General features: G+C 39.9%; 1 protein-coding gene across 1 annotated transcript; it reads left to right on the top strand.

The window, feature by feature from the left end:
* The first annotated feature begins 3,616 nt into the window (after nt 1-3,616).
* Nucleotides 3,617-22,170, top strand: glis3 (GLIS family zinc finger 3). The gene is made up of 10 exons (XM_030064818.1): nt 3,617-3,998; nt 8,779-8,977; nt 9,074-10,238; nt 16,168-16,329; nt 16,682-16,792; nt 18,702-18,843; nt 18,999-19,068; nt 20,768-20,925; nt 21,782-21,946; nt 22,049-22,170. The coding sequence occupies exons 1-10, from the start codon at nt 3,617-3,619 to the stop codon at nt 22,168-22,170; spliced, it is 2,676 nt and encodes an 891-aa protein (XP_029920678.1).
* Nucleotides 22,171-22,784: the final 614 nt, after the last annotated feature.

Below are 22,784 nucleotides of genomic sequence, written 5' to 3'. Positions count from 1 at the left end.
CAAAATTGAGATCTTATTCTTTATTTTCAGATCTTATTCTTCATTTTTTATTTATTTATTTAATCTGTAATCTGTGGATACTGCTGAAAAACTGCGAATTTCCTTCGGGATGAATAAAGTATCTATCTATCTATCTATCTATCTATCTATCTAAATTTAACAAACCTAAATTTAACCTAAATGTAACAAGCCAAATGTTATCCAATATGAGCATCAGTGTTTCTCAGTGTTTGTCGCTGAGAGGAGGAGTGAGCAGTTATGTCGGGGTTGTTGTGCCTCTGGCTCAGGCACCACTCCATCCTGTTGGATTCTGACATTTAGAAACACACTGTGACTCACTTAGCCAAGGGAGGGAGAGGCCAAAGCACATTGGATCATTGCATGAAGCAACCAGACCCCCATTAAGGTTTACAGCATTCCCCATAATCATATAAGCAACACACAGTTTCATCCTCCCAAGTTTCACATGTTGACTCTTCTTAAATCTTGACATGTCTCTGTATGTGAAAATGTGTATATGCTATTCGTCAGATTGCAACCAACTCTCTGGTGTACTAAGACTAACCCCTGCTGGCGGAAGAGGGAATTTGTCACACAAAGCATTACAAAAATAAATAAATAAACAAAACAAAAAAAAATACACATACACACTACTGCATTCTTTTTTTAAGACACATGATGATGATGATGATGATGATGATGATGATGATGATGATGATGATGATGATGATGATGTGCAGGATTTTTTTAAGAATGCTCAGTGAGGCAAGTGAAATGGGGAAGTGATATTGTGAAGACCTGAGAGATTGGGCAAATGAATATAACTTGATAATGAATTCACAGGTTTAGTGGATGCTCACTGGAGTTACTACTGTCCATTTATAACCACCAGAGGTCACCACCATATTCGAGACCATTATCATTTGTGTCTGAAAAAGGTCTGATTGAGCCTCTAAGCCACAGCTGATGATTTCAGCACACAAGCTGTTCATTTTCTGTTCAAAAGCTAAATATTTTCATTAAGACAGTAATCCAATAGGTATTTTAGAGGGCATATTCAGAGGAGGAATTTCCTAACAGTCAAATTCTCCAAATTTCAGCCTGTTTAGATGGCACAGTGAGAATTCTAATGTATAAAATGAAGTGTGAGCAGAAACTCCCGTGCTTTAATCTGCCACAATGCACCGTTCAGATCAGTGCAAACTCTGCAAATTTTTGTTTTGATTATTTTGGTATGTCATATCATTTTGTGGATGCTGTCAAATATAATCCCATAATTACTCTATACTGTGGAGCAGAGCTTCTCTCTCATGTTCCCAAGCACAGCTACCTTCCCTCCTGGTATAAACACATTGGTTTCCATGCCAACTTGGAGCATGATCCACAGAGCAAACAGTCCAACAGCCAGGAGAAAAGTGCCTAACAATGGGGTCTGAGCTGAGGTTGAGGGTTAGAGTACAGGAGGGGGGCAGGAGGAGGAGGACAGGAGGAGGAAAGAGAGCAGGTAACAAGATTTTAACATGCAACCCAAAGTCACAAGTCAGACTCAGATTCTGAATTTCTGGATTTCTGTGAATATCAAATTAACTTGAAATTTTAGGGGGCTTCATTTCAAATGATGAAAAACTTTCAATATGTTTAAATAATCTAGTTGGTTAGGAGTTGCAGCAAATACAATTCATAGAGGATTTTAACTTCTTTTCAAAGATGAAAGACAAAAATAGCAAATTTCTTTTCTTGCCAAGACTTGTAAAATCTCAGTTTTGATTAACACATGATGACACACTATAGGCTGTATCAACATATTAACCTCAGAACAGTGTATTTTCATCCACAGTATGTTGACAGCTACATAGATATTTTGTAATTCCATGGCCAAAACTCTTTCATCTTATCATAAATGTGTCCTTTCTAATTTTCCTATAGCCTGAAGGAGCTCCATTAGCCAGTAATAATGACAAAGTGTAGGTGTAATTAAATAAAGGCTCCGTATTATTATTAACTTTTTGAATATTTTTTCTCCTTCTAGACTAGCAACAAAGACATTTCCAAAGATAATTTTTGATGTGGGCAACTTTATTTTATATAAATATATTCTATTTTAACAGGGTCATTTTCCAAAAACCCAAATGTATACATGCACTTGGGCACGCATGCAAATACGCGTGCACAAACACGCACACACGTGCCTACAGAATAAAAAGAGAAAGAAGCAAAACAAACCAAAAAATAATAATAATAAGAGGAAGACAATTTAGTTGGAATTATTTAGTGTTACCCAGCACTCCTTTTTTTAAAATCCCGTCACTCACACACAGCGGTTTATTCTAAGGCCACAGGGGAAATCGAAAAAAAAAAAAAAAAAAGTTCCTGGAAGCAGTGAGCAGAGGAGTGAGGTGGGACGCCAGGGTGCAAACTGCATGCGGGACTCCTCCGAGGCTTGACTCCTCTGTGCAGTTGAGCACACTCCTCAGCACAGCGGCGGAGACCCGGGACAGCTCAGCCTGCACGGTGCGCCCCGCACTCGCAGCCCTGCGGACTGACGGAGTCCTCCAGCCTGCCGTGGCACTCTGCCTGGGACTCCAGCAGTAGGTGAGTGAGGACGCCATCAGAGGCTGCGAAGCTCACGTCTGCACTGTTGGAGAAGTGGCCTGGACGCTGTAGATTAAAACGCGGAAAATGCAAATTGATTCCCACTATAAAATCATACTGTTTTACATATCATATAACAGAAAAAACACGTCGACGCTTAAGTATTTGTCTCCTTTTTGTGTGCAAGTACATTTTAGGAGTGCTTTTTCATGTTATACAAGGGGCAAAGAGACATGCTTCCTACAGCATGTCAAGCACAAAGAGCAAATTTAATTTTACTGTTAATTCATTTATTTATTTATTTGTTTGTTTGTTTATTTACTTATTACTCATTTAATGTTGTAATCAGTAAACGTAGTAGCTTATTAACCCTCCTGTTACCTTCAAATTTACTTTTTAAATTTCTTTTTAATATAAATTGGGATCAGTACCTTCAGTTATTTCAATCCCCAGAAAATTATTTTAATAAAATAATTTAAGTTTACGTGTCATGTACTTTATGTGTCTTGTTGACCACCCAAATAGCCCTTTGTATAAAAAATAACCTAACATCATGTTAATTTTATGTAAACCCACTTGTCCCCATTAAACAAGGAAAACTGATGAAATGTGAAGCAAAAAAGAAAAAGAAAAAGAAAAAATCATCTATTTAGAGTTGTTAAATACTGAATTGGGTCAAATTGACCCCAAAGATAATAGGAGGATTAATTCTTTCAAATCTGAGATAATCTTCTTCATAAACACCAGAAACAAAAACATAAAAATCACATAATCATGTTGTCACTACTGATATATTTGTTGTTGTTGTTGTCGTTGTTGTTGTTGTGTTGCTATGTTTTATGTGTTCTATTCATTTCCTAGATACAAGCAGTGGACTAGCTGGCCGTATGTAAAGCTAATTGAACAGACACACCATGCTGGCTCCAGCAACTTGAATCAAACATGGCTGTGGGGAAGATGACCACTGCAAAGTAATGTGCTGTGTTTTTGTAAGCACGGTGGCTCTAAGGACTCTGTCTCAGCCATGAATGGAAAGAGCTGTCAGCTCCTGGTGTCTCCTTGCAGTGTATCCCCATCACTGAACATGATTGCAGGGCACCAGTCCCCGTCCATCAGGATACCCATGCGTACCAGTCTCTCTCCTCAACGGGCCAAAATCAGTCCCTCCTCAGGTATGGACAAAGTGAAAGGAGGGGCTGTGCACTCCATAGCTTCTGGGAAACAGAGCGGGAATCCCGTTGTCCTTCCAGCCCTCAGCCTTCGCAGACAGGTGTTGACCAATGGGAAACAGCTAAACATGCCAAGCGGCTCATCACACCATCAAGTGCCTGCTCATCATCTTCCGGCCACCACAGTGACAGCTGCCTTACACACGAAACTGTGCTCCTCTAACAGAAACTTCAAAGGTAAAACAGCAACCGCTGTACATGAAAATAAAAGATTCAGAGTGTGTCAGTGACTTGCAGGTGTAACCCTACTCCCCAGAATTGTCTTTTATTACTTCACTAATTTTCACTCTTTAACTAGTTATTGAAACCCGGTGGCTGTAAACAAAATGTCCACCTCATAATTGAGACATGAGTGCACACGTCCCATAAGAGAGGAGGGCATGCCGGCAACAGTCCTCTCTACCAGAATTACGACTGATTTACATGCACATCTTCATACTTCACTTCATCTCAATGTGGTCTCCCCACTCCTACTGTCTTCTCACCGGACCTCTTGTTCTCTTATTTATTGATAAGTAACCAAGCATAAAGCCTGCCCCTAAATTTTCTGCAGAGGAAAAGTGGAAAGAGGAGAAAAACTCATTAGTGATTAACAGAGCAGAAAGTGTCTCTGGCCCGCTCAGGTTCATAAGGGGAATTCCACAATCCATAGGCCTCAGCTGAACCAGACAAAATGTGCAGCATTTGAGTTTGATTTGTATTAGGGATTGTCTTTGCCAGGCCCTGTTGTGTAAACAAGATAATTATGTTAATATTGTGAACTGATCTGTGGAGGAACAACAGCTTGTTGTATTTGGGTCCAAGTTCATCTCTGCTAGTTTGCAGACCTGTGTCAGCTTTGAAAGTGGATAGTTACACAGTGCTTTAGGCACTGCAGAGAGTAGACATTTTGAGTTATTGATAAAGCATGTAATACTGCAATGCACTCGGGAAAGATTGATTCCAGAGTCATTCAAATGAGGAACATGGGTTTTACAAATCATCCACATGTCCTCCATTAATCAATGAAGATTGTTTAGTTCTGCAGCTGTATTCAGAATTTCTGCTGTTGCTATGTTTGCAAATTCTTCAGATTATATTGCTAATTTGTTATTAATCTCTCATTAATATGCACTCAGTGAGAATTTAGCATATCATCTAGGCTATTATTTTATGGCAAACCTGTCAGCAAAAATCATTACCATGCTCTTGTTTATATATGTCCATACTCACTGGAGTTAATTTAACTCCAATGTCACTTCTTCAGTCACTTCTACTGATCACATAGCCTTCTTAAGATAGATAGTCCTTTATTATCATTGCAACAAAGTACCACAGAATTAGATGGCATTGGGTTAAACTGTAATACATTTCAGTTATTTTGTTCAGTCAAGGATTTTTTGTAACCAATCATTTACAGTATTAAGGGGAATTTACTTTAACTGATGATTGATGATGATTAACACTTTATTGTCAGCTGGGGGTGATTTTTGTCAACAGCAGCTTCATTTGTAATGGCATATAACAAAAAAGAAAGTAGGACAGGATACAAAGATGCATGCATTTACATAACATGACAATTACTGAGGAAAACACTACATTTGATCTGGGATTACACACCTCATTTAACTTGGATTGGCTGGTACACAAAAGAGTGTTTCAACCTGACCCTATTAAAACATGGAACCCTGTAACTCCCTGTGTCACTGTCCAAAACATAGGTCCTGTTGTTGGCCAGCCTCAGAATGTTGTTCTGACAGGCAGATTCATAAAGTTTCTCAGGAGGTTGTCCCACAGTCTTAGAACAGATATACAAATGGTGAAGCAATTTAGATATTAAGGTGGTATTCAAAATCTTGTACCAGAACACTCAGAATCACAGAAGTAAGAAAGAAAAAAAGAATTTGTTTACCAGCACCAAAAGACCTGAGACGATGGAGAAAACAAATTCTCGGTTTGGTCTTTTTTGCAGAGAAATTCAGGCCCTAATTTCAGAATTCATTCCATTATAACAGACGATCAATCATTATGCCCAAGCATTTGTATCAAAATACCTGCATGATTTTTTCACAGCAACAGGATAACAACAGGATCTTTGTCAGAGTCAGGACGTAAACAGAAGAAAACGTCCTCTGTTTTCTTTGTGTTTATCTCAAGAGCATTATTGTCACTCCATTCTACTGCTTTATTCACACCATGTTGCTGCATTTCAGGGCTGTCCAAGGAAGTTAGCAGAGACATGAAGGCTGAATCACCAGAGTACTTTAGAATGTATTGATTTGGTGTGTCTATGTGACAATTGTCAGTATAGAAGGTAAAAAAGCACTGATGTTGGGAAATGAAATGGTATTGTTCCCCTTCACGTTCTGAACTCTCATAGTGAGAAAAGAAGCATACCAGTGAATCAAATATAGATTCAGTTATAGATGAGCCATTTTTGACACCAGCATGTCCTACTGTATTGTGTTAAACACCGGAGAAAAAAACAGACATAAGGCTGTAGCATAGGTTTTTGGTTTATCTTAATGTTAAGAGATAATATGAACCATGGTGGCCAGACCATTGTCTAAGGGTGTCAAATCCCACAGCTTGGTCAAAAGCACCCTTCATCACCTGACATCTTTTCCCTAATCTTAACCAAGTAGTTTTTATGCCTAAACCCAACCTTTCCCTAACCTTAACCAAATGGTTTTAATGCTTCAACCTAACCTTAACCAAGTGGTTTTGTTGCCTAAATTTAATTTGTGGTGTTTGAAAACGTGGGAATGAGAATGTGTTGGGGTGGCAACAGCATCTTCAGTACCACAGCCCTGCTCATAAGCAAACTGGTATGGATGAAGTTTGTCTTACATTGCACTGACCAGATATTGGGGCAGAATTCTTTCGTCAGATTTCATTATCACTGGGGTTAGAGCTATTAGTCTAAAATCCTTTGTTTTTTGGACATGGACATGGTTTTATATGCAAGGTTTTCCATAACTGAGGGACGGTGTGTGAGTCAGTGGAAGTCTGAAAGATTGGTTGCCACACTGAAGCCAGCACAGTTGCAAAGTTCTTCAAAAGAAAAGCGCTGTGTTCATCCAGTCTAGCAGCTTTCTTAGTATGAGACATCTTTGGCAGTGTTACCTCAGACAGCTCTGTCTGAGGTAACAGGTTGATCATTTAAAGTATTTTGGTACACTTAAGAGGACTATCTGGTGATTCAATCCTGGTAAAGAAAGTGTTAAATCATTGGCAAAACAAAATTCATTATCTGTCACAAAAGGTTGATGGCAATCCTGTCACAGATTTCATGGCATCCCACACCTTTCTGAGGTTTTTTGGCTTTAAAGGCATCTTCCACGTGCTGTATATGTGCCAATTTTGCCTCTTGCATGCTGAGTTTCAGCTCTTTTTCTACATGTTTGAGTGCTCTAAATCTTTGTTTTTGAAAACCGCTTTGCTTGAGTTAATAACTTCTTTTATATCTTGTCATATATACACACAAAAGTTAATGTAATTGTTTGTAACTGTAGTCTTAGTATCTATTGAACCCTCTTGAAAGGTTTTCCAATTTGGCCAATCAAAACAGGCTTTCAGTTGTTCCTACTTTCATTGAGTTTGGTCTTAAACACTGGGATCATGTACACAACGTTATGATCAGAATTGAATATTGGTGGTCTACACTTAGACACATAAGCAGCTTTGACATTCAGAACCCTCTTGTCCAAGACACTGTCTTTTCTGGTCTGGTCCTTAACATACTGTTTGAAGCCAGATAACACAGTCTCCAAGTGGCACTGGCTCAAATCCCTGAGCACTATTACCAGCTAGAGATCGTACATACACAGAATGTTCTGAGATCGTTCCACACTGGTATAGAGGACGTCACCTTGTAATGTTCCTAGAAGATTATCAGAACGTTAAGTAACATTACAGGAACTTTTGCAGAACGTTTAGGGGCCCTAAAAATTGGTATCTTGAAGTACCATCAAAACATGTTTAAACCATATGCTTCGTACAGCCGCTCTCCTGTCATTTGCTGTGATAGTAGCATTCAGTGACTTCTAGGTTCTCAACCTTTGTCCAAAGATATCTTGTTCCAGTAGTCCGTTTTCTCAGCTGGTTACCCTAAGACCTGACAGAGACCATGTTAGCTGAGGTGATGTCCTAGTAAAGCATAGACTCATACTGGAGACCTGCCCCATGCAGGATTTGGACTGCGGTCTACTGCGGGAAAGCCTGTGATTTTACTTACAGAGCTATCTGGCTGCTGAATTGTTAAATAATGAACAGAAAACTGACAGGGAAAAAACGTGTTTTAAAAAAGATAATTAAATTTAAAATTCTGTTTCCTTGTTATTTCTAGAAAAATATTAATAATTGTCTCAAATTTTTTATTTTTAAAAATCTTTTTCTTATTAATAATACATTTTATTAAATACTAATTCATTTATTTTAGTTGTTTTATGCTTACAAAGACCTCAAAGGGAACAGAACCACATGGGCAAGTTTTCTTTGGAACCCAACAGTCTTCTTTGCGATGCCATGTTTCCATAAAATAATGAAAAAAGAGCATACATGTAAAGTCTTTTGGGGAACATTATTTAATGTAACCAACTTAGAACATCCTGATTAAGTCCTGAGTAAAAGAGCCGAGCAGTGCACCTGTTAAATAAGCCCAGCTATGTTACATCTAGCTCTCCTTAACAGTTTTTGTTATGATGCATGATTTTAGCTTTTCTTTTTAACCGTGTCAGAGCAGGAAAATACAAAAAGCACTCTGCAAAAACCCTCTCAGGTTGTGTTCCTGGGTGTAAGGCCACTAAATTATCTTCTAGAAGTAAATGAAACCACTCCCACACACACAGAAGTAGACTCCATCTTTATGTTGTCTTTGTGCAAATAAAACCAATATCTAGTGGTATATAGTTAAAATATGCTTTTTCACATGTGGATATTTTGCAGTTTGTTAATTTTAAGGCCTTGTCTCCAGCAGGTTGCTCTGTGTCCAGGCCTGGCATGGAAGTGTTTGGTCAGCCAGCTGGTGCTAACTTGAGGATGACCAGCAGCCCCATGATTGTCCAGAGCCTGGGTCCAGTTGCTCTACTGACAGGGCAACAGTATACGACTGGTCCTGTGGCACCACATCCTCCACCACAACCACAGAATGTGCTGGTACCATATACAGATGCCAGGTATGTAAAAGCAATGTCATTAGATGGTAATTAATTCACTATAACGTAAGTGTATGCAGCAGTGTTCTTGAACTGGGTAACAACAATGTGTTTCAGATCCTTACTCTCCAGAGAATCCCTGGCATCCACGACTCTTAGCCTCTCTGAGACCCAGTCAATGTTGAGTGGCAGACATGAGTGGCCCTATGGCTACCGCATCCTTCCTCCACTGAGTGAACCTGAGTGCTCCACCCAGGCCAGTGAGGGTGGTGAACAGTATAGCCTTTCCCCAGGTACTGCCATGTCTGGCACAACCATATCAGGTGGCACCAGCAATTCTGCCTCCCTGCCCTCCTACCTCTTTGCGGGAGACGCCAGTAGCCCCAAACAGTCCACACGCTCAAAGAAGCGAGCCCTCTCCATGTCCCCTTTGTCAGATGTTGTGGGGTTTGATTTCAACTCCATCATACGCACCTCACCTACCTCACTTGTGGCTTATATCAATGGTTCCCGCAGCTCTCCAGCCTCCCACTCCACACTCTCACCTGTCCAGCCTGAGGTCTGTGGCCACTTCCTGGGTGTGAGAGGCCGTTGTATCCCTCAGGCCAACCCCCTTAGCACGAAAGGCTCTGTGCTTGCCCTGGCCCCACAAACAGAACGCCAGTCTGGGACAGAGCGCAGCCGTATGCAGAGGCTTGAAGAGGGAGGAGCTTTAGAGAGCCAGATGGCTAACATGGTGGTGGAGCAGCAGTGCCTCCCAGAAGGAGAAGGGGCACTGGAGCAGACTGCAGAGGGGAGGAACCAACCCACCAACAACCTCCTGCCATCTGTACAGTTAGAGCCAGAACTGTTGACTGTTGTCCAAGCAGCTGCTATTCCACAGGGCCCACCACCACCCTACCACTCCCACCAACATATCCACCTCCCCAGACCTCATAGCCAAGTAAAGGCCCTTTCTCAGGACCCTCTCTCACATGCTCCAACAGCTCCGCCAAGGCTTGGGGTCAGCTTTTTGCCCCAGGTCCCAATGCTGGAGGAGGAGGAGGGAGAGCTGGAAGACTATGGGGGCCACTGCTGTCGGTGGTTGGACTGCAGTGCTGTGTATGACCAAAAGGAGGAGCTGGTAAGGCACATAGAGAAGCTGCACGTGGATCAGCGAAAGGCTGAGGACTTCACATGCTACTGGGTGGGGTGTCCACGCAAGTTCAAGCCCTTCAATGCCCGATACAAGCTTCTTATCCACATGAGGGTCCATTCAGGAGAGAAACCCAACAAGTGCACGGTATACACCATTATGTTATGTCTGATCTGAGCTGTGTTTCTTCTACAGCATCTGAAAAAGCTCAGCTTCTGGAGTCATAGCATAAATCACTGCCTATAGAACAGAATTTTTATATATCCCAACCTCTTAAAGATGTACAGTTAGCATAGCTCTTTCAAACAGGTTAACACTTTTTCGCAGTTTGTGTGAAAAGACTGAGAGAAAGCTGTAGAAACAGAAACATGACTGGCAGTGGCTGAATGCAATTCTTGGTGTCTCTCTCAAAGGTTATCTTGATGAGGGGTTTTAAGCTTCTAGCTACAAAAATAGACTTTCTTAAGGTACATACTTATGTTACTCTTAAATGCCCTTATGCTCTCTGTGTTTGTGGCCATAGTTTAGGACAGAAGCATAGCCTCTCTCTCTCTCTTCTTAACTGTAGCCTTGAGGTAATTAGCAGAGCTCTGTGATAACTGACATGGGAGTTAACTTAATTATGCAGTTATTAAATCAACACAAAGGCAGTGTAGCACTTTAGATCTGGCAGGGCACCAGTTGTTCTACCATCTCCCTCTCAGAGGGCTCTCTAGTAGCTACTGGGCCTGTCAGCAGGAGGGTGCCTGCCAGGCCATCGTCTGACAAACTTGGCCGTTGTTCTGGGAAGGTGACACCCCATAGCCTGGCTCTCCACAGGTCTGGTTCTGTGGCCAAAGAGTTGGGGGTTTCAGTTCATCTAATGCTGTTAATCCATGGGTCTGATTACTGATGGGACCACTGCCTTTGTTTCTCTTAGGTGGATCATTCAGAGGCATGTCAAAACTTTCAGATATATTAACAAGAGTCTTCACCATATGAAGAAATAAAGATTATTTGAAAGAGTTAACATGATTTGACCTCAGCTGTAGGCTGAATGTCTTGTTGATCATACTGTAGTTTCAGGCCAGTCATTAAAATGGAGTGGTGTGCTCAAGTAAAAAATACTGACATCATTCAGTCTAGAATGTAGACAAATGATGTTTGGGTAAATGGCTAGTACACCACTCTTTCCTCCTTCCTCCTTCTTTGCTTCACTCCCACCAGAAGAATGCTTGAGATTTAGATGACTAATAGGCCAACCATTGGCCAACCATGTTTCATGTCACCACTTTCATTGAGTCAATTGTTAACTGGAAGCATACCTTCAGTTGACCTTTTGTACCAAAATACTCACTTATTAGTTGAAGTTAGCTCTGTTGCTATGGGGCTGAAGTCGTTGGATGGCTCTGTGTACTATACTATACAATCATGGTATGATAAGGAAAATGTTCAGGGTCACATTCTGTTTTTGTCAAAATAGAATCAAAAACAAGTTGCATTCATTCTGATATGATTTATACGGTAGATAAGCCTGATACGTTCTGCCTACATGAAGGAAATCTGCCTGAAATCACAGTTTCTTGAGGAAGAACTCTCCATTTAAGCAAGACAGGCAAGCATTATTTCAGTATTAAAAGAGGCCACCTTATAATCCATTTAACTGTCTAAGATGTAGAGAACTTTTTGTAAGGAATGGCTGGCAGGTAAGTGAAATGATGAATGGTAAATGAAGCATGAGCCAGTAGCAGAACAATGAGTCAGCTCTTGTTACACAGCAAACACAGCAGGCAGGCACAGACTTGTACCTGTCATTTCATAACCCGCTTAATGATGATTGAACAGTTTCTTTACACATGCTTCACTCATCAGTGTGTTTGTGTCTGCCATATACCTCTGTGATTTATTCAAACACAAGGTTTGGAAAGCATCAGTAGAACTTTACACCAAAACTACACATTTCATCATCATTGTGAGTCAGTTCATGAATGAATTATGAATTGTTTGCAGTGATTTTGGATAAAAGGGATAAAATTAATCGCTTATTCTTATTGAAGCTATTCAGCATTTCATTTGTCTGAGCGATAGTCATATTAAACTGTAGACGGTAACATTACTGAAAGAAATTGTGTTCTTTCATTCATTTTTTATTTATTTAGTCGCAATTTATAGTGAATTACCAATCAACCATACACATGCTTGCTAGTGTTTATGTGCAAGTGAATAGAAAAGTCAACCAAAAGCCCATTTACTTCACCTTGTACATGTCAGTATAATCTCATTATGCATTGTGTAGAGTGAAAATGTAACTGAGGTTCAGTGCTAAGCCATGGAACTACTTATTTTGCCTGACATGACCCTTGAAAGGCTTGAAAGCAAAGCTTGTAATCCAAGCCTTGTTAACACCACTGAATACAGGCCTGAGATTTCAGGTTTGTCAACATTTTAAGCAGCATCCTTTCATTTGTTTGAAGGCAACTCATTTGATTTTGGCGCCTGAGACCAACTTACCCACAATTGTAGCCTGTAACTAGTTTACTGAGTATTGTGATTATTTGGAGGTGAATTTGTTGTTGAAATCTCCATGGTAGTTAGAGCCAACCCTTTCCATTTATTAATCCATAACTATAAACCACCTCTCAACCTAAAATTACCTGTTTTTTTGTTGTTGTTGTTGTTGTTGTTGTTGTTGTGTTTTGTTTTGTTTGTTTATTTATTTATTTGCAACATTGCTTAAAATATTAAACATTAGGAAACCATGTGCTGATGTCTCAAAGACCTGCCAGGTTTTTCATAGTGTGTTGCAATATTTTAATATGGCTCAAATTGTGTGTTTTTTTTTCTCCTGAATATTTTTATTATCTGTTAAATTGAACAAGTTCCTTCATGTTTTTGAGTCATTCCAAGCTTATTATAGTTAACCAAAACTAAACTAAAAAATAAAAATAGGTATGAAAAAAAAACATTTTAGGTAACTGAATTAAAAATAAAAACTAGACTTAAACTAAAACTAACTGAAATGTTATTGTGTACTTACAAAACTAACTAAAATAAATTTTTTTTAAAAATCTTTCCCCAACCTCCATATTATAATAATTAAAAAAAAAAAATAGCACTGAAACTAATAAAAACTAAACTAAAACTTAATATTTTTAAACAATAAAAATGAATCTGAAACAAGCAAGCCCACTTTGGAAACTGGACTGAAAACAAATATTAAAGAATGTAATAAAAATAAAAAGAATTTAAAAAAAAAAAAGAAAAAGAAAAAGAAAAACTATAGTAGCACCTATCCAGGCTATTTTGTGAGCCTATGTTTCTATGGGAACAGGGACTTAAAAGCAAAAGGTAGATGTTCGGAAACAGGTGAGACTAAATGGCAAAAAGAGCAAAACCGTAGAAACATCATTAGTGAGACGGGAAAAAAAGAGTGGAGATAAAAGTGGATTGACCCCAGAGTGAGGCTGGGTACTAGAGGCACTCTGCTGGCACAGACTGCAGCTGTCATTGTTCAAGCGGGCGATGGGCACCTGCCAGGAGCTGTCAGAAGCCTGGCTGTAGCACTGATCTACACTGAGAAGCCACGTTGCTTTCCTTTCAGCCCAAATGTCCCTCACGACATGTAAATAGCCCTCCATGCTTTATGAGAGCTTCATGAGAGAGAGAGGGAGAGAGAGAGAGAGAGAGAGAGAGAGGGAGAGAGAGAGAGGGAGAGAGAGAGAGAGAGAGAGAGAGAGAGAGAGAGAGAGAGAAAGAGAAGGAGTGCTAACACAGAGCCACCCCTGGCCCCTACTGCGCTCCTGGCAGTGTTTTTTAGTCTTACGCTGGTTCTCACTTGTCTGTCCACTTTGGTTCTGAATGACTATTTATCATGCTTTCTCTGACTATCTGCGCCTTTGTTGTAGTGGCACCCCAGCTGAATGGTCTGTTGTTGCTACTTTACTGGTACACCTTCCTATGAAAGTACATTAAAGAAACCAGATGCCGAGAGTGCCTGTGGAAGAAATGGGATTTTGTGAAGATATTGCCTTTGACACTCTGTGATACTCTATTTGCTAATATTCCCAGATAGATATTTATTCTAATTTCTGCAGCGTTTCAAAGTAAAAATAACCTTATTCTGGTTGTATCGATGGTTCTCTTTCCATCACTGGTGAAATCACTCTGAAATATGAGAGGAATGGGACCTGCTGCCCAGTCATCTTACGCCACATTCACTTGCACTCAGACAGGGGACTTTCAGTCTTGTACATTTCCAAGCAGCGACAACATTTAATTTTTTTTCTATTGGACTGACCGAACTGGGGTGGCAGAAGGGTTGGCAAGGCCTATTTTTAGGGTGGCAGCTGCCACCCCATGCCACCATGGTGGATCCACCTATGCATAGCTGGTGGCTTATGAATTTATAAGTTGCCGTCCATGTTGTATTCATAATAACGGATCACATTGATAGTCCTGTTCAAAATGCAGGTTAGATGTTAGTGCACCATTTGTGTGTGTGTGTGTGTGTGTATTGAAGGAGAAACCGTACTTTTTGCTTTGGCTTTGGCTTTCGCACTGCTGGGGGAGAGGTATCAGTATTTGAGGAATCTGGTCCTGGAGGAAGAATAACAAAAGTGTGACAAGGTCTATGTGTCTCCTCTATGAGCTTAGTAAGGACATTCCACACCCCCCGTGACCAGGAAGAGGGAGAGCAAAGTCCAGGGCCTACAATAGGAAAGCACTGATGATTCACATATTTTAGAGATGGGATCATTATGATGTTGTGATACTGCAAGAGGAAAGCTGTTTTGATTACTTTAATTATATAACTTAAAAATATAATTTTTCCTAAAACCCTTGGAATAATGGCAGTAGAGCTTGTTTGAGGTATTTGTCCTTGATACACATATGATAGTCATTATTCAGTCTGAACTTTGAAGTGAATTTGGTAGGAATGTTTTGAGAAATGCAACTTTTTTTGTTATTGACTGCCAGCCGCCCACTGCTGTCAAGGTGATCTAAGATGAAAAAGCAACTACAACACATTAATGTGTGCAAATACTGACCCCTGTTGGTTATTTTGACAACCATTAGGCACAAGTGTAGTGTGATGTGGATTGTTAAAATATAAGAAATATGTATTAAAGACAGTGAAATCGTAAGACTTTTACCACTTTTTCTTGTTAGGTTAAGAAAAAACATTTTGCAGGAGTGGTGCTCAAGAAGGTCTCAAATCCATGATGATGAGGCTTTTAACACTTGACTGGGTCTTCCAGAAGAATGAGCAACCAGTGATGTTACAGATTCATACAGCTTGCATAAATTAATGCCGTTACATTTGGAGGCTGGACATCTGTTGATGAGTGTGCTGTGCTGTCTGTCCTGTGTTCATCTGATGTTTACATGCCCACAGTCATTTGGTGTGACAGTGTTTTCACCTTTTTCATCATGCAGATGGTTATTATCAAGTATCCAGTTAAAGCTGGTAGCATAGCCAACAACCATTTATTTATGTACTTATTTGTGATTGTTTATTGTTTATTAATTATTGTAATTATTATTGATATTATTATGATTTTATTAATTTGTTATTTTGTTATTTTTTACTTTTATTTTTAATTTTTTAATAAAAAAAAATAAACCTTTTTTGGCGGGGTCTCAACAGATATTCAGAGTTAGAATTCACAGTCAGGGTCAGGACAGATTATACTACAAATTCCATAATTCATGGCATAATTAAATTTTACAGTGGGACTGTGTTGGTCATAGGAGAATTGTGGTTGTAAGAGAACAATAGCTGGGTGTTTTTATTACAAACAAACAAACAAAAAAAAAAAACTGAAACTTGTAATGAAGGAACAAAACTGCATCTGTCTATTTGTCTTTGGTACTTCTACTTTTTAGTCTCTTGTCTCTGGTGAGCTTTAGTTAATGAGATCAGCTAGCTCCAGGTGTGTGTGCAGCCTCGTGATGGAGTGCTTGTAGTGCTCCTATATGGCACCGGATGGAGCCAATGGTCCAAAACACTGTAGTCCATCCAAACAATGCTTAGAAGTGGCCATTGGCTGACACAGGGATTTAACTGCATCTGCTGTGTGTTAATGTGTGGTTGCAGTTTGAGGGCTGTAAGAAGGCTTTTTCTCGGCTAGAAAACCTGAAGATCCACCTGCGTAGCCACACAGGGGAGAAACCATACCTGTGTCAGCACCCTGGATGCCACAAGGCCTTCAGCAACTCCAGTGACAGAGCAAAACATCAGCGTACACACCTAGACACAGTGAGTGGCAAGCATCATATTCAACTTGTGCCCACGCATCTGTCCTCCTTTGTCCTTCTTTCTCTCTTTCACTCTCTATCCATCTCTCAACCCCAAGACAGATGCCTGCCCACTCTGAGGCGGCTTCTGCTTGAGGTTCTTGGCCGTGTGAAAAAAGGTTTCTTCCTCACTACTGTTGCCCTGTGCTTGCTCTGTTTGGTTCATGGGATTGGCCAATATCTGCGGGGTTTCTGTAAAGCGCCTTAAAGATAACTTCTGTTATGATTTGATGTTATACAAATAAAATGAAATTGTACTGAAGTGAATGTGTGTGTGGAGTGCAAACTGTTTACATATGTCTGGGGTTATGCAGAAGCCGTACGCATGTCAGATCCCTGGCTGTGCAAAGCGCTACACCGATCCTAGCTCCTTGAGGAAACATGTGAAATCCCACTCCTCTAAAGAGAGACAGTTACGGAAGAAGGTAAGTATCGCAGTGCATGCCTTCACTTGAATCATAATTTTAACTTACTATGATGTTACCTGCCTATGGGATTCATGAGATCAAGAGTATACTGTAGCCTAAAATGTTCAGGATAAGGTTGGAGAGAGTCTCCAAAACACTTTAACTTGTTTTTGCTTCATTCATGTATGATCACTTAAAAATATCGACCCCCTCTAACTTGGAGAACATGTTATACTTAAGACTGTCTTTTACTTTAGTAACTCACTTTATTTCCAGCCAGATCATTTGTAAACTCTGACACCAGCTGTTTCTAAGAGTCATGACCACTGTTAACCCTCCAGAAGAAATGTACAGTACAGCAATGCAACATTTTGATGCTAGGTCTTCATCAGATATCTATCACAGGTGAAACAAACTATCCATTTACAAGGTCCACAGCATCATTTCCTGTTCACACGGTACATATTAAATTGACCCAAAATTCATTCCAAGATCCCACATTTTCATTATACATGACATATCACTTCATTATTTTCCAGTTCTTAAAGGGACAGCAATATTTAACATGGAAAAAGAGAATTCATATGTAGATTCATATTTTATGTCATAATTTATATCATAATTCATGTTTATCATTTCAAGTAATTTTAAGTTTTGTCTTTAAATGGCAGCACCTGAAAGATATAGTATGTACATGTAGTAATGCGCTTCCTTGCAGGTATTGTTGGTGACACATGCACTTGTGCTACCACTGACAGAGCTAGGTCGCATTAAAATACACACGTCATTTACATTATACGCTTGGACTGCTTGCACTCCCTATCATACAGTTTCATCATGACAGCATGGTATTGCAGCATAGTAAACTCAAGACTGTTGTTTTGTGTGTTTGTGTGTGTGTGAGAGAGAGAGAGAGATATGGAGAGCGATAGGCAGACATAGAGAAAAAATTATCCTCTTTAGCTCACTGTCTTAGTGAAGGTTATGTCACCATAGATACAGCCACAGAAGGTGGGTTGTTACTAAAAAAAAGTGACATTTTACAAAGTCTCCCACATGCACAGCTTCTTTCATTAACAAGTTAAATAACAAGTTTTCAAAGTCAGTTGTGATTTCGCTAAAGCCTCTCAAGTATGAATGCATATTGTGTTGGTTTTCTTACAAAGGTCACTATGAAATTCAAGCTGAAATACTTAACCTCATAAACATGCTATAGCCGTTTTTCATACTGTTCTTCTCTGCAAGTAGTTCAGAAAGCTGCAGCCAGATTTTTAACATGAGCCACACAAAGAGATCATATAAGATTATTATACGGGAGCCATTTTCATTACTTTATATTGGCTACCAGGTTAATCTAAAAAACAATAACTGTCTTGGCTCCAGTTAATATAACAGATTTACTCAAGAGGTAACATTATTGTTAACACTTTTAACTAAAACTCATAGTACTATAATGAAAAGGCAAACTAGGGAAAAAAGCACTCAGTAGAGTACATACCTCTGCCAACAGTATGCAATTGTCAAGACATGATTTATCCACGTGTTGGATATTCATCAAAAGTAAATCAAGCCCATCGCCACTTCTCCTTTTTGGCCAATCGGTGTTAAAAGCTAATCCATGCTTCCTTGTTAACCTTTCCATATAGCTCCATGATATCACGTGAAACTATTTGAAAGTTACATGCATTTTTATTTGAAGCCACGCCCACTGCCATGCCCCATGTTGGCCAATAGATGTGAAAAATAGACCAGTTCTTTCTTAGCCCATGAGTAACCTTTCCATGAAAACATAACTCCCATCCAACTCCACTGACAAAGTAATAAGCCCAAAATCCACTTAACATATTGTAGTTGTCCTGTTGTTGAATATCTGTCTCTGCATCGTGCCCTGATTATGATTCATTTCTCATGTGTGTCATGTCTCCAGCTGAAATCCTCTGCTGATGTGACCCAGGAAGCACTGGTAGACTGTTTAACCATCCACCCCCTGAAACCAAGCCTCTCTCCTCTGGCAAGGACTGACAACAGCTTGGTGCTGTCGCCCGGCACCTCTCATGAGCCATACTCTGGTAGAAATGTTTCCACTCAGACACTTGGATTTATGTTTGATATGAAAACAAGTCAAATAACCGTTAACCACCTGGAAACACGTGCACATATTAGGTTTATCTGTGAACCTTAGCCTGTGCTAGACCCCCTGAAGTGTTGTGTCTTTGCTCCTCAGCTGTTCCCCAGGGACAAGACTCCAGCAGTCCTCACCTGGCTCTGCTGTGCACCTTACAGGACAACTACAGGTACTGAGGATTTATTGTGTCTTGTTTGAGGTTTTCACATTTGAATTAAGGAAACTGAAAAACTTCTAAAGTAGGCATTTCTATTCTATTCAAATGACTGTATAGTGTGAAAATTTCAGTAATACTTTATAATAAGCACAATTAACACATGAAAATTGATAGTTAATTAAACTATTGGTTTAAAAACCAATTACTAACCATTAACAAATTGTTATAAAATATCTCCTCCATCTATCGATGTAGTTAACTATTAATATATCATTTATTAATGATGATTATTATCAAGTGTTATCCAAATTTCTAAGAATGTGTCCCATAATAGATCATTCACAGCTCTTCTGATCTAGGTCAGTATTGCTGCAGAGGCTAAATAACATGAGCGATAATTCAGATTGCCACTAAAAAAGTTGTTGTATAATGTCAATGGATGTAGATGTGCACAAAGGACAAGCAAATGTTTTTCATTATTATGCTTTTTGAAATGCTTTGGAATTTACACATGTTCAGCGACACTTGTCTTTACAAGCGCCAACTGAGGGAGCAGTTAGCTTTACTGGGCAAGCCAATTGGTGTTTTCTTTTCACTTTGAATTCCCATTGGCACAGCGATTGTAGCCATGACTGATTGAAATGCTTCAGGATCCCTTTTTCTCTCTTTTTAGTGATCTGAAACAAATAACTACTTAAACATTGGTTGTCATGGCTTCACAGCTATAAGCTCATAATTAGAATAATCTGATTAAAATAAAGCAACCATTTTCTACTCTGGTGAAAGACTCTAAAGGGGTGTTTTTGTGGGTGCTACACCTCTACTGTGAAGAAAGCGGCTGGGAAGAGATTTTACAGGTTGGGAATAGCCAGCAACACTGTTGCCTGGTCAGCCCGCAGGAAAACATCCCTTCATCTATACACTTCAAAGCCTGTGATGAAGGATTTCTGCCATTCTGAGCAGCCAGATGCTCATGGCTCCTCACCGGTTGTAATTGTTCCTGTAGCAGCAGTAGGCCAAAGCATTCACTGCAGGCTTCTGGGTAGACAATTGGCCTGTGAAAGCAGGCCTTGCCTTGCCTCATTGGTCTCAAGGGTTAGTATTAATGGATGCTATAGCCACCAACAAGGGCGGCTAAGGAATTCAATAAGTGAATCATAAAATTTAAAAAATACCATTTAAAGTCTGGCGGGAGATGGGAATCACTGTAATTACTTTTCTCAATGTTAAATCGATTGTGAAATCCTTGCTGCCATTCAGTCTTTGCGTATTGTCAGCAAACTAGGGCTCCTTTAATATCCACACCACTGGCAAGTAGGAATTATGTAGAAGCCTTACTTGGCAAAAATGCACAGCTATATAAAAGCTATTGTAATATCTTCTCTTATTTTCCCTTTTTTGCCCTATCACATTTTTGTACAAAGCATTAGATAATGCATAGTGAACATAATCCTCTGCCTCTGCAGCTGAACCAAACTTATCACACATAATTTACCAATGCATATTATAGTAATGTTTTAAAATAACATATAATTTACATGGCATATATCGTCCATACATTAAGAATTTTTTTTATCATTTCCTTTTATTCATGTTCCACAGAGTGCAGACAAATATATTTTTTTCTTGATAAATGAGGATGATACACAAATTAACTGTTTGATTGACTTTTCTGTATTCAGAGTATTTACTCCAGTCTGAAATATTACAGGTTTGTTGATCCTTCCCCCCACCAGCTCATCCCGAGGGACCAGTGTGGTCCTCACTCTTCCACCTACCTCCCCCAGGCTCCCCGTGGAGTTTCACTGCAGAACAGCCAAGATCTGAGGCAACCCAGTGAGCCACCTGAACTCACAGATCATACCCCAGGTACTCGGAGAGGTTCATCATCAGTGTATTTTCAAGGTTTTTGTCGATAGATGTTAAAACACAGACTTACTTAATAGACATGAATGTAGTTCCACAGAGACCAGATTGAGAAAAAAGCCTTGGGAGGGAAAAAAAAAAAACATAATTCCTATTGAATGCTCCTCTGAGAAAAGGTTATAGTACACGCTTCATTTCTGAATAGCATATTAGCCAGTGTGTGGGTGTTTTGACAATCTGTCTGGGCAGATTTTTTTCACACGCATGTTGATCATGCAGTATATCTTTATGTTGTGCAGCAGGTGGCTGTTGTTGTTCTGTGTAGCTTTAAATAGAGATCTCCCTTTTTCCCCCCAGACTTGACAGCTGCAGAGATGTTGACAAGGTGCTCAGAAGCACTCGATTCAGATTTCAAAGTAACGATAAAGACCAGGTTTGAGAGGTCAAAATGCATAATTTGTTTCATTAGTCGGGTGTAATGCCTTCCTTACTCCTTTATTGCTACTTTTATTTTGCTATTTTTAGCTATATTTGCTATATTTTTACTCCTGTCTCTGGTGTTTACTATTGCAGATTGATGAGATTTATGATAGCGATTCCTCAGCTCTTGTTTTTTCTGTCTTTGCCTTTTTCTGTTTTATTATTTTACTGTGTGATGCACTTTGTGTTACATGTATTTGTATGAAAAGTACTATATAAATAAAGTCTGATTGATTGTTTGTAGCTTTTGCATGAGAACACCCAATATTGTGAGGCTTAATTTAGGGCCAAAGCTATAAACCTCATTTGAACTGTCCTTTACAGTAAGTAGAAAATAGTCATCTTCTCTTTTTCCACTCCTCCTTTATAGAGCTGTCAGGACAGATGAAGATGCTGTATTCTCCTCCTTCGTACAGTGAGATCGCAGCACAGAACAGCTCATGTCACCTGATGCAAGTTCAAGCCTTTGGTGACAGCCTCGCTCCAACAGTCAATAATCCCAGTGGGGTGGATGCCTCACAAAGAGCTCTGTCTGGCATTACAGGTGATGAAAATACAGTATCTACAGACGTGTGACAGAATCAGCACTCTATTGGCATGAATGTCATTCACTCTGTGTGTGTGTGTGTGTGTGGTCCTCCTGTAGAATTTGATGTTCTCAGCGAACCGCAGGATGTGGCTGCTGACCGCCAGCTGAGAGAGGAGGATTTCTTCAGTGTGGTGGACCACTGCACAAGCCAGATGTCATGCATCTATTCAGAAGGGTGATGTGACTCAATTGTGAAAGACCTGTGGATTGTGATTCCATGCACTATTACACTATATGGACAAAAGTATTGGACCACCTACACATTACTGCTCGGCCATGGAAACCCATGCCATGAAGCTCTCGGCGCTCAGTTTTTGTGCTGATGTTGATGCCAGAGGAGGTTTGGAGCTCTGCAGTTACTGAGTCAGCAGAGCGTTGGCCACTTTTACGAACTATGCGCCTCAGCGCTCTGCGACCCCACTCTGTAACTTTACGTGGTGCTGCCACCTGGTGGCTGAGCTGCTGTGGTTCCTAAATGCTTCCACTTTGCAATGATCCCACATCCAGCTGATGGTGGAATATCTAGGAGGGAAGACATTTCACCAACTGACTTGTTGCAACAGAGGCATCCTATTACATTACTATTACAGCACCACGCTGGACTTCAGTGAGCTCTTTAGAATGAGCCATTCTTTCACTAATGTTTAGAAAGGCAGACTGCATGGCTAGCTGCTGGAGTTTATACACCTGTGGCCACGGGACTGAATGAAACACCTGAATTCAATTATTAAGAGGTATGGCCAATACTTTTGTCAGTATAGTTTTTTGTGTCCCCGCCTGTGTATTTAGTTCA

This window comes from Myripristis murdjan, chromosome 12, assembly GCF_902150065.1.
Source record: "Myripristis murdjan chromosome 12, fMyrMur1.1, whole genome shotgun sequence".
In the NCBI taxonomy this organism is placed as follows: Eukaryota; Metazoa; Chordata; class Actinopteri; order Holocentriformes; family Holocentridae; genus Myripristis; species Myripristis murdjan.
Note: the sequence above shows the minus strand (reverse complement) of the source record. Positions and strands in the feature narration are given on the sequence as shown.

What these genes read in the sequence shown, in the direction of transcription:
- glis3 (XM_030064818.1), top strand. Translation starts at nt 3,617, where the DNA reads ATGAATGGAAAGAGCTGTCAGCTCCTGGTGTCTCCTTGCAGTGTATCC. An exon ending in CTCTAACAGAAACTTCAAAG is followed by an intron (nt 3,999 to 8,778) that starts GTAAAACAGCAA and finishes TGTCTCCAGCAG; the next exon opens with GTTGCTCTGTGTCCAGGCCT. An exon ending in AGCTCTGTCTGGCATTACAG is followed by an intron (nt 21,947 to 22,048) that starts GTGATGAAAATA and finishes GTCCTCCTGTAG; the next exon opens with AATTTGATGTTCTCAGCGAA.